The sequence below is a fragment of the Penaeus chinensis genome, chromosome 2, assembly GCF_019202785.1.
Source record: "Penaeus chinensis breed Huanghai No. 1 chromosome 2, ASM1920278v2, whole genome shotgun sequence".
Taxonomy (NCBI): Eukaryota; Metazoa; Arthropoda; class Malacostraca; order Decapoda; family Penaeidae; genus Penaeus; species Penaeus chinensis.
The window spans coordinates 1,983,732-1,996,231 of record NC_061820.1 but is presented as its reverse complement, the minus strand read 5'-3'; the positions used below and the strand labels follow the sequence as shown (position 1 = coordinate 1,996,231).

Sequence of the window (12,500 nt, the reverse complement as noted above, 5' to 3'; positions counted from 1 at the left end):
CTCTGTAAATCGGGAAGTAGGGACGTATGATAATTCTCTTAATATGTGAAAAAATAAAGTTGCACGTATTCTTTTTGTCTTCAATGAAAATGATTTAATAAATTATACTGAATTTACACACTGTAATCCTGCATACAAGCAATATCCACCAATTAACAACTCTCACTCACACCAAAAAATACAATTACAATCACATATTTTGAACAAATACAAACAAACCCAAACACAGACACATAAAAGCACAAAAACTTACACAAACTCGCAATGCCACCCACACGCGCACTTACACGCTTTGCAAAATACCCATCCCGATCCCAGGCCCACTCACTTGTAGTATTTGGGATCGTCTCTCTCGTCGTCATAGTCTTCGAGGAACTCCTTGAGCCTCCTTGCCTCCTTCTCTCTCTCCAGTTCTTTCATGCGGTCCTTCTCCTTCTCACGGTCGAGCTCCTTCTGCTTCTTGTGCTCCCGTGTCTCCCAGTTCTTTAATCTCTCCTGGAAAAAGATTTTAAAAAGGGAAGATTTTAGTACATTTCTAGAAAACAAAAAAAAATAATACAACAAAACAAATCCTGGGAAAAGAAAGAAATATTGGGGGAATTGGTTCGTATAAACTTCTGAATGAATGACAAGATCTGAACATCTCGTCGGGTCTAAGCAGATACAGAATACAAGTGAATGAATGATGAATAAATAGGGCAAGACAAAAAGGGGGAGGAAGGGAAAGAAAGAAAGAAAGAATTAATGGGGGGATGAGGAGAAAGGAGGGGAAAGAAAAGGAGCAGAAAGGGTAAAAAGAGGGATAAGACAAAGAAATATTGTTTTACCTGATACTGCATCTCTTTTTTCCGAACTTTCCTCTCCTGTTCCTTGCGTTCTTTGTCTTCTGCTTCTTCTTCCTTCTCCCTTAGTAAATCCCTCTCACTCTTTCGTACAGGTGAGGGTGATCTGTAAGACGAAGGAGAATAAAAAAGTTAACTCAAAATAAAAAAACTTATTTCAGTATTGCAACAAGAGACAAATAAAGAAATAAAATTTGATAATGGAAAATGCACAAAAACTTATCAGGATAATGACAATGAAAACTAACAATTCCAAATATGCTACCTGTTTTTGTTGTTTTTGTCATCATCATTTCAAAACACTTACCTAGATCTGGAATACCTTTTATCTTTCTTCACTCTGCGGCTTTCCACTGACTGAGAGCGTGACCTTCGCAGGCTGCCTCCTCGGGAACCTGAACGAGACCTCCTCTTCAGTTTCTCTTCCCGTTCTCTCCTCTCCCTCTCCCGTTCTCGCTCCCTCTCCTTCTCCCTCTCTCGCTCTCGTTCTCGTTCCCTCTCCCTCTCTCGTTCCCTCTCTCTGTCTCTCTCCCGCTCCCTTTCTCGCTCGCGGTCTCGCTCCCGCTCCCTGTCCTTCTCTCTCAACCTCCTCTCTCTCTCCTTCTCTTCCTCCTGTTTCTGAAAAAATATGTCACACAAGTTAGACATCGATTACCAAACTGATGTCATCAGGGCACATTCAAAGAACATGAAAATCTAACAAATATCCAAGAGCACAAAACAACAGGCATAAAAAACCCTCAGATATTGGTTTTCTGTTTCACACGCACATACACACAGACAGCCATGTACACGCCCACACACACACACAGTGACCACAAGATATAGCTGGCCCTACACTAAAAGATATACTAGAGGCAATATCCTTTCAGTTACAAAGAGCTACAACCTTAAAAGGATATATATACTGTATATAATATATATATATAAATATATTTATGAATACATCAACATTAATGTAAATATGTAGGCCCTGAAGCAAAACTATAAACATGCACTGAGAAATAAAAACAAAAGTCTCTGAGTGACCATTCTTTTTTTTTCTTTCTTTCTTTTTTATAATCTAACACAGAACTGAGAACTAAGATTTGCACTAATTGTAAACACAAAACTCTTGTATGCACAAATGAAAATGATGTGCTAGTGTTTCTCATAATCACCAGTTCCTAATTGGCTTTGATGTTCCAGCACCCTATGCAAGAGGCAAGATTTAGCAAATGCCAAACAAAACAAGTGTTCCCAGGGATTTTTAAAGTCTCTTCCCTTGATTCTATTTTAATTATGAACTGTAACACGTGCTTTGACCTGCATTCTTACTTTAATCTTAATAAAGGAATAACTGTCTAAATCAAATATTCACTGATTTGCAGAATCCAATGAGCTTGAAATGATTAGTCTTTACTGCATGTTATCTACAAATTAATTTCTTACTCCCAATTCCAAGTCCTTTTAAATCAAAACTTGACAAAATTAGATGGAATCTATTTCATCTCTGACTAGCTTCAGTGAAATATGTGAAATATTCAAAGCACTGATCAAGTGGATTGTACAAGACGTCTCTGAATTTGGGGAAAATAGCAAGTGAAATTTGTTGATCAAATCCATCCAAAGAGCATCAGTGACCCTTGAAGTGAATCCCCGTTTTCATGTCAACCCACCCGTCACGTTCCTTCCCTAATTGGAACAAGATGCTACCGTTGGCAGACAGGACTTGCCTTGTGCTTTAGGGCGAAAGGCTCAACTGCTGGGTCGATGTCAGGTAGGACAAGGCAAGCCTTGTCCAGGGTTGTGGGGAGATGGGAGGAGAGAATGAGGGGATGATCCAACACTACATCCGAGCCTCAATCCCCCCCTTCAGATGCACTTCCTCGACAGTTTCCACGGGGAAGTTTCACCCTATACTGTTTGCAGCTCAGGGTCAAGATGGCTATGTCACAAAATTATGCAGGGATGATTCTCCTTGTGTGACCGCTAGGCTACAATCTCTTTGAAGACTAGCAAAACTATTTTTCTTATTATAAAGCTTTGACATAATTAATATTATTGGCATTATTGTTATTTGTGAAGCCATCCTGTCCCCACAGCCAACTTCCTTCCTAAGCTCAAACACCTTCATTTGCGACAGGGTTTCAACCAGAGACTGGCAGAGACACAAGACGAAATGCGATTGACTGAAAACGTCATCCCGCCTGTGTCAGAAACCTCAAGACACTCACACTAAAACGGCACTTGGATGATGACAATTATGATATGATGTTGGCAATTCTACTGCAAAAAGTACAAAGAAAAAGAAAAAATCCTTATAAAGTAAATCTTTAAACTTCAAACTGCTTTGATGAAGAACAAGGCTTGTCTCTCTAATTATCGTAATTTGGATACATAATTCTCTAAGAATTTTGATAATTGATGAAATAAATCAAAATAGGTCATTCTTTTTAACCCATTACATCCAGTCACTAGATTTAGGAAAAATAGAGATATTCTTCAATATTCTTATCTCTCATACATTGAAAAGTTTTGTTATTCCTACTTCTAAAAACTGCATTCCCCAATATATTGCAGTATACAGTTATTTCAAATTCAAGATTTTCAATAAATTACATAAAACCCAACACTTCCAGGGTCCAGATTTAAAGGGTTAAGTGATGAAAATGTTTCAACAGAAAGTGAATCTATAGATACTTACTTGCCTAACAGACACCATGAAGAAAACAACTAACAACATTGGCACTCCCAAACATTTTCAAAATCTGATCTGAAATAGCTTCCTTCAACTAGAGTTCAAACACATCCTCAGCTTTTATAGATCCCACTGAAAGAAGAAATGGAAAGAATCCAATGTGAAAGGAGAAGGCGCTTTGTTAAACCACATCCACCATGGGAACAAACAATCCCCAAGCCTTGTTCTTCCCTCTGCAGCCGCATCGTCACTCACTGTGAGCCAACATGCCAGTAAATTCCATAAACTTACTTGCATCAAATTACAGTTATGCATATTGTAATCTTCCATCCTTTTGCCTACCAACTTGCATCCATTCCCCTTTCACTCATTATGTAAACTTTACCTCAAGTGTAGTACATGCTTTTTGACTGAAGAAAACATTATGCATCTAGTGTTCTCTTCATCCATTATTTTATTCAACAAGCAACTGTAATTCAAGTATTGAAAGTCTCTCACATCATAAGTGTGGAATGGCATTCCTTACCTGTTAGGCACACCTCTCTTTCGAACTTTGCCCCCCCATAAAACATCCACATAACAATATTAAATATATCAAGTGGCACTGAGTTACCAAGTGCTATACATCCTCAAGACTAATGTTACGCTTCACAACTATGTATATAAAAATCATATTTATATAATTTAATAAACAAGGCTCCAACACAATAGCTTCAAACATCACCAACACTGACTTCCTTCTCTGCGTATCTTAAGGATTAAAGCTTAAGATAGTAATTAAATGATAATAGTAATAAAAAAGAATTACTTCAATTTTAGTGACAAAATATCTTTCAATACAGACAACAGACGGCAGTCATATAAGAACTATACTTTTAATTAGAGAAAGAGAGAGATAGTGAATAAGAAAAATACATAAAAAACATAATAAACAAACAGAAAACCAAAGTTAAAACAAAGAAAAGGGGAAAACTGATACAGATTACACTATGATGAAATCCTTATCAAGCAAATGTAATACTGGCTATGGCAATACAGACGTCAGAAAAGCAAGCTAGAGCCAACTCTCTTCCGATCTCAATGTCGATCCAACAACGTCCCATTACAGGACAGTGTCTTCTCAACACGGAACAGCAGAGTCAGTTTCTACAATTCTTCTTTTTCTTTTAGCAAGTTTTCCAAGCAGCCTATATTGAACCATCCCCAGATACACCGTGACGAGAAAAAAGTATGAAAAAGATGGACCAAGTGCTAAACAAGAGATGGGTCAGTGTGGTGGCATCAGCTGGTCAAGGAGATAGCAGGTTAAGTTGCTGGACCAAGCGGGTAGATGACTGACTACAGGTAACACGTCCGCTTCAAAATAATTAATAATAATAATAATAATAATAATAATGATAATAATAATAATGATAATAATAAAAGAAAAACAAAAACAAAAAACATACCACAGAGAGGAGGCACAAAACATATAGCTGAGTCCCCCCAAGCAAGGTTGGTGGGCTTCAACCATAGGTTCTAACAACCAACTCTCTTGGGTATTCTAAACCAGATGTAAGATCTCAAGAGTGAGAAAGTTGGCTGTCAACAGGCAGCAGAAATATTGCACTGACTTTTGGCACTGAGAGACAGCCACTCATGTCAATTCTCATGGGAAGAGAGTTGTCAAGACTGGCTGCCAAGATACTAAAATCACTGCAAGCATATCTGCACTGCCTTGCTCTTAGCCAAAATAAACTTTTGTTTCTGTTACAAACTAAAGTGCTTTATTAGATGCTGTACTCACCGTCGCTGGCACAAAACATACATGACAGTTGTCGTCTGCCCGCGTGTGAACTCTATGACTGCCTATGTTTGAGAATTACATATTATGTTTGTGTCTTCTTCTCGAAAAACACTAGGTTATCAATTTCACATAATCAACGAAATAATCTTAAAAATACAAGTTACAAGTGATTATGATAATGCACAAAAAAAAATACATTATTCCTGTCTCTCTATCTTAAAGTCTTTTTGTTTTTAATCATCAAAAAGCAAGAGAAATTAAAGGCCTGACAGAATGCCAGATTATACTGGTAGAGATTCACAATAGAATGTAGGGGAGGGAAGCAAAAGGAAGTCTCTTTCAGAATGATCCTATAAGGTACAACTGGAGAAGTAAAAAAGCCAAGTCTGGGTGTAAATATATGGCTCAAATTAGCTCCTTCTGCACGAGACAATTTCAGCCATAAATCCAGTGAGTTGCATTCTGCTCCATCTTCCTTCATTATTGTAATGCATACATTTTGGTCATACACACTATATCAAGAGCTGGGGAATACTTCAGTCTATTTATATCTTTATCTAAAATGTATAAACACATAAGGAGTGCTTTTCTTTTTATCAAAAAAACTGACAACAGCAAAAGCTGTAATATTACTATATCAAATCAATGTAGAAACTTAATTGATATATATATATAATGTGAACCAAGAGCAGCATTTATGAGGTATGTAAGCATCCAATTAACATCCCTTGTATCAAAGGAAGATTAAGTACTTGATTGGTTACATAAAACTCATAAAAGCTGATAATGCCACATAATAATGAGTTGTTATAAGAGAAGGGAGGATTAAAGAAAATTTATAATGTACTGATTTAGACTTGGGGCAGCAGAGACATTGATGCTTGCACTCGTGTTAAGAAATGTGAGAGAGACGCGATACTTTAAGATGAGAAAGATAAAAAAAAAATCCATTATCCATGACAGTAAACGACTCACTGGAATCCATGACACAGATCAATATCGAATGTTTCATTTCAGGGTTGAAGCAATGCATCCAATGCTTCCTGCATGCCCAAGTTCCTAGACGAGGAACGGAACCAGTGCTAGGGTACCATACCTTCATTTGTTCCCGGAATTGGGTGATTTCACGCGTGATGAGCTCCTTCTTTCCCTCCTCCACATCCTCCATGTCATCTAAGTTCTAAGGGCAAAAAGAAAAACGAGTTAAGAAAATCGTTAAACATTTTTAAACACAGAAAATTATTGAATTACTTCTACTAATTTTAAATGACTTGGATATAAATATGCACAAACAATAAGTCTAAATAAAATATGAAATAACATCATGAACATTTGGTTACAACTTTTCCTTGCTTCACTGAAGAAAAAATAAAAATACCTAAAATCACGTGAGTATGCAAAAGCCACTCAGCACTCACGAAGCCGATCTAATACTCACGGTTGTGGTGGGGATGTTCGCGATGTCGGCCCCACTGGAGAGCGCAACAAGCTTCTCCTGGACCCTTGACATCCTCTTCTCTCTCATGTCGTGCTTGTTTGGAGGCGGGACGTAATTCATGATATCCTTCTTGTGGTCGGCCAAGATGCTGTTGATGCGACTCATGGCGGCGGTATCCTCCACCCTCATGTCCTCATCCAGGTAGTCGTCGCCCTCGTCCACCTCGTCTTGCAAAGGGGACGAGTCGCCATTTTGCTTGGCCTTTTTTCTCTTTTCTGTTATGGATGGGAAGAAAAAATAAATGGAAGAAAATTACCAAGGGGCAAATGAAAACGTTATGCGAATTCTAGAAGTGGCCAAGACGTCGTAGGTGTTTTGTCTTTTAGATTAGCAAAAGGAAACAGGGCAGACTACTGTTATTTCAAAAGTACAGGTTTACTGTGTTGTTTGGCATATTCACAGAGAATACAAAACGAAGAATGGAGTCAAGAGTGCCGACAGTGAAATGTCAAATTGCAGAATGTGGAGAATGAGGTGCCCATAGCTATCAATAGAAAGTTGTTGTTTTTTTCTCTCTCTTTAGATTGATCTATGCATTATTCAACTATCATACTTAAAAATGAATACAAGTAAGTAATCACTGACTAGAACTTTTTAAATGTCCTAGGTTTGATTTGGGGAAGGATGGCATGAAATACATAAAGGAGGAGCAGGGCCTGAGAGGGGTAACCCAAATAAATATGTTTAGCTAAATGTATTTTAACTTTTTTTCAGAAAATGATCCACACATCATTCTCTGATTGATATATACTTTCAAAGTCATCAGAAACATACACTCTAAATATGCAAACTTTCAATTTACCATTTCTAATACATAAAGATATCTTGTATTTGATTAACCCAATGGCGACGGGTCACGGCTATCGCCGTCATAACAATACGCCCGATTTGAGGCGTGCGGCTGTCCGCAGCGGCGCCGCGCCAAAACGCCCCGAAGCAATGATTCGGCTTGATGTACCGAATTCATGCGCTCAGAGTCGGCGCGCTGCCGCCGTTCGCCAGGGCGTAGAGTTTTTTTTTAATTTTCTATACCCGACGCCATTGGGTTAAGGTATCACCTATTATGATAATTTTAAAAAATACTAAATAAATCAGTTATCAAATGTTTGTTTCACAGTTTGTGTTTCAAAGTAAATAATAGCATAATTACAGATGATTTAACAACAGTAGAAACTGATACTTTGTTTGGAAATTTTGTATAAAAATGTATATTAAATTTCTTTAACATTACTAGGACATTCATTGTTCATCTTTGCCCAACAATTTTCCTAAATCAAAACAAGCCTTTCTCAAAAACAAAATACTACACAGGGTAAATATAGGCAACACTTCTTCCTTTGCAGTTATGTAATGCATATACCAAACTAAACTATAAGAAATTTGTTCCTCATTTGATGACAAATGCAAGAATCCTCTTCACAAGTTCCCAAAATCAGGAGTGATTAAATCTTTACACCAATAAAAAAGACAAAAGTCCAAAACAAAAGACAATTTATAAGGAAGAAGCCTCTGTGCAAAAGATCATGAATGCAAAAATGACATAATCCACTCGATATGCTAAAATACTTGTCTACAGGCAAAACACAGTGGCGCAATCATCATCAATGACCGCTATCTACATACATGTACAATGTTACAGAGCTATTGTAAACATCTACATCCATATACCATGACTATGTATTTAGAGAGCCATGCCACGACAAAGGCTTGGACCTTTATATAAACATGCTGCCCATGGAAAACACTTACAGATGTTGCCTTTGTTTGGAGTACATGAATTAAATCTACTGTAAAAAAACAAAAGGGGGGAACATCTACATTCATATCACTTTATTCATCTCTCTCCGTATCTATATGCAAACATGATATACACAGAAGCTATGTGTTGTGGTTATGCTCGGACTAAAAGCTTGCAAAATCTGTACCTTTGTACTCCTCTAGAACTTCTTTGGTCTTTGCATCTGCCTTGACAACCAGCTTCTTTTCCGCTATCTCATAATCATGAAGAAGGCGTATTGCCCGCAGAGCTGCATCAGGATTGCCAAATTCACAAAATCCAAATGCTGAAATACATAAAGAAATCAGGTTAAATAAATTTCTGAAACTTATATCTTTTACTAATTTCTCTTTAGAACTGAATTTTCCAAATCAATTAAAAACCCTCATCTCAAAGTCATATAAACAATGCAACCACAGTAAAAAAAATATGTAAAATAGTTTTATCTTTCCTAAGAGGTTCATACCTTGTAACTTTCCAGATGCTCCCTGAACTCTCTTCCAGCTCAACACCGTGCCGCATGTGTTGAGAATGTGCCGCACCATCACGTCGGGGGCTTTCTCCGTTATGTTGCCCACAAACACCGTCACGGCTGGACCCGATGACTCGAGCCGTTTCGAGTAGCTGGGCGGCTTTATTCCATGGTTGGTGGTGGTGTTCTGCGTGGGCTTGCTGGCGGAACTCGTCGTGATAGGGCGCATCTGGGGACGGCTTGAGATTGGTGTGGGGATCTGGGGGTAGGACCACAGAAGGATTAGTCTTTGTGCTCAACGAGGATGTGGGACAGGTTGCTATAGCTCTTAACCAAATGCTAAATTTCTCTAGTTTATGAAACCATCTGTTGGTTTTACAATGTATAAAAGTAAATAAACCAATGCAACATACCTGTGATATGGGTATGCCAACTGCTGGCACAATATTAGCTGAAAGAGATATGGGAATTTTTTTTTTAAAACAATGCAATTTCATTTTTCAAGTCAACTATTTCAATTCAAGATGTACAACACATATGACAAAAGGAAATATTACACAAAATATCTCAGGCATTTATTTTTCTATTAGGCTGTTGTATATCCAGTAGCTGAGATACCAAAGATATAAAAATTATTAGGAAATTTTTTTTAAAAACTTACGTCCTAGGGTAAAGGGTGTCCCCATCATTGTTGAGATTGGCACCCCTGGCATAAGTGGAGGTCGCGTGGGGAATGCCATTTTGTGGGTATTGCAGTCTCTCTGGAAAGGGAATCAAAATTCTAGTGTCAAAAAATAAAAAACAAAACATTATCAAACATTCAACGAATCAAAGTGCACAAATAAAGTACATGGATTTGTCATTGAAAAAAGCATGTTAATTTTAGTGTTAGAATCTTGTGCTTCCAAGCAGCCATTTCTAGAGGCAAGGAGAAGACAACTTTTTCAACATTCTCAAAGAAGTAACACCTTTTGCTTGTGGTATTTGGCATCTATCTATCCTATCCATTTCCCCAGGTAACTGTTGTTTTACAAAACCTTATCCTTTAGACACTTATACTGATCATGCTGGTGTGAAAAAATGAATGAAACACAGGCACTTCCATGTGATTGATTAGAGATGATTCCATTGACCATCTCATGAAGCTATAAATACAGCTTGTTAATAAATGGATTTTTTCACATTTTAGTGTCATTAATCAGAATGATATTTAATATGGGGAATGAACATGATTTGAAGCTTTACTGAATTTTTTGGTTAATCTCTACTGTATGGATATCCTCAGCTAAAGCAAATTGCAGAGGACATTCTTGTGGAGGACAAAAAGTTGCATAAATCAACAGAAGAAATAATCTGCAGACATGAACGGTAATTCTACAAATAAGGGAAAAAGATTTTGCAACACTAAAGTTCTCATTTTCAGCTCTATCTTGCCGTGCATCCCGAGGTGAAAAAAATGTTTGGCAGGGGTGTTACAATTACCCCTCTCCTCAGGCAGCCTAGTCACAGCATCATATGTTGTTGCATGCATTTTGAGACGTGGAGTTGGGGCCTTAGTCTCTAGCGAGTGCAATCGAACTGTAATGAATTACCAGTTTTTGGATACACAGTAAACTATACTTATAAGCAGAATTGTTATACCACTTGCTGCAACCAAACTCGAACTGACAAATCCATGAACCACATCTTAAACACACAAACTATCACAAAGTTCACCATATAAATTGAAAAAAAAAAAAAAAAACCTTGGTGTTAGCTGTGTTTCCCAAGCCGAAGTTTACTTTAACCCTGTAAACATCAACAACAACTTAGAATATACAATTTTCTTTAAAATACAGCTTTCATTCAAATATACTTTAACCCAATGCACATCTAATTGCACTATATAACGTAAAAAATTTAAGAAAACAGGCCGTGCTAACTGCCACGTGGAGAGTAAGTTCACGGCAATCAAGCAAGAGTTTGGGGAAGCAGCCCCAATTGGGTGGGTGTCTGGTTAAGAAAGCTTTCGGTTTTTACGGCAACGTTTGTGGATTTCCCAGGAACGGCTAGAGTAACGGGGGCTTAATCTCCGGGGGATAAGGTCGCTCCGTAAACATGACCAATATTCTCACTTCTATCGCATATGATGGAAACCGACAAGAGATTCACGCGCATTACAGCACTGATAATTGAAAGAGTAAAAATTGCAAGAAAGGATGGCTGCGTGAACCTTAAAAATCCCCAATATACGAGTAAAGGATTCATTGGCCTTTGCCGGTGTGCCAACATTACAGAAGGTTAGAGTAGACCTGCAGGCCTCTTCTGAACCCTTAAAACAACGTCGGAAATTAAATAAATGTAACTACACTTCGATAAATTTACAAACATCAATACTCCTGTGATGAAAAAAAAAAACTTCCACTAAATAGAATTACACCTCTTCAAAAGACAAGGTAATGACGGGAGGAATTCTTCATACCCGATTACCAAGAGAGAGAAAATAAAACGATGAACCGAAATCATCATCAAATTACACGAGAAAAAAAAAATAAAACACGACGTAGGCCTATCAACACAACACTTCACACGACAAAGATATAGCAACTGTATCCTTAATTCAGAGAGTCGGCCGCTACCTCCAACTCGAGGAGCGAAAGCAGACTGAAAACAAAAACCCGACCTGGAATTCCGACGAAAAATAGAAAACCCAACGAGAGAAAACCGTAAAAAAAAAAAAAAATCCTCCTTCGGGTCTCGGCGACGTCAATAGTTCATGCGGCTCGATCCTTTCCGATTCTTTCCCTCATGTCGTGACTTACAGACGTGCTCACAAACCGAGGGGCAATCCGGCGCGTCCGTAGGAAAGGGCGGTACTCCACGCACGAGCCGGGAAGGAATAAACGGACTTACACACGTAGAATATGCCAAAAATGCCAGCTCCTCTCGCTGACATCACAAAGTCTAGAAAATGGCGATGGTCCACTTTGCGATTCCGGTCGAGGCGAGCTGCTTCGTGTTTTTTCGCCGGTCGGGGTGACTATTTCCCCTTGTGTGTATTTTCCGGGGTTTATCGGGCCATTTTTATTTATTTATTGAAAATATTCGAAGTAGGGGGTGGTTGACGTGCTAAAGATTTTTGCATCTTGAATCGCATTTTGATTTGCGGGAGAGCCCGTTCGAAAATTCAGGAATTGCACTTTTCTATCCGAACTATGTGTTACAACTGCCTTTTTTGTCATAATATTTCAGATTTGATTACGTTTTCATCTTTCAAATGCTTTTGAGATAGGGGAAAGAAGGAAAAACATACAAAACAATAAAAATAGCTCTTTCCTAACGTCAACTGATATGAAACTTAAGATCTCTTATGTGTAGTGTTTATTTGTCTGTATATGTGTGTATATATAAATAAATAAATAAATATATATATATATGTGTGTGTGTGTGTGTGTGTGTGTGTGTG

General features: G+C 38.0%; 1 protein-coding gene across 4 annotated transcripts in view; it reads right to left on the bottom strand.

Annotated features, from left to right (window-relative positions):
- LOC125036374 (RNA-binding protein 25-like) overlaps positions 1 to 12,078 on the bottom strand; it is a 16,667-nt gene extending 4,589 nt beyond the window's left edge. For 2 of the 4 annotated variants that reach the window (XM_047628966.1, XM_047628989.1), the window contains exons 1-11: positions 11,948 to 12,078; positions 9,717 to 9,816; positions 9,469 to 9,506; positions 9,050 to 9,314; positions 8,732 to 8,869; positions 6,747 to 7,021; positions 6,405 to 6,488; positions 1,150 to 1,460; positions 828 to 948; positions 329 to 495; positions 1 to 2 (exon numbers count right to left, since the gene is read on the bottom strand). The exon at positions 1 to 2 is cut by the window's left edge and continues 149 nt beyond it. In XM_047628966.1, coding sequence (XP_047484922.1) covers positions 1 to 2; positions 329 to 495; positions 828 to 948; positions 1,150 to 1,460; positions 6,405 to 6,488; positions 6,747 to 7,021; positions 8,732 to 8,869; positions 9,050 to 9,314; positions 9,469 to 9,506; positions 9,717 to 9,795 — 1,480 coding nt within the window. In that variant the 5' untranslated portion in view covers positions 9,796 to 9,816; positions 11,948 to 12,078. Of the gene's footprint in view, positions 3 to 328; positions 496 to 827; positions 949 to 1,149; positions 1,461 to 6,404; positions 6,489 to 6,746; positions 7,022 to 8,731; positions 8,870 to 9,049; positions 9,315 to 9,468; positions 9,507 to 9,716; positions 9,817 to 11,856 lie in introns of all 4 variants that reach the window. The other 2 variants (XM_047628982.1, XM_047628974.1) reach the window with 2 other exon arrangements.
- Positions 12,079 to 12,500: the final 422 nt, after the last annotated feature.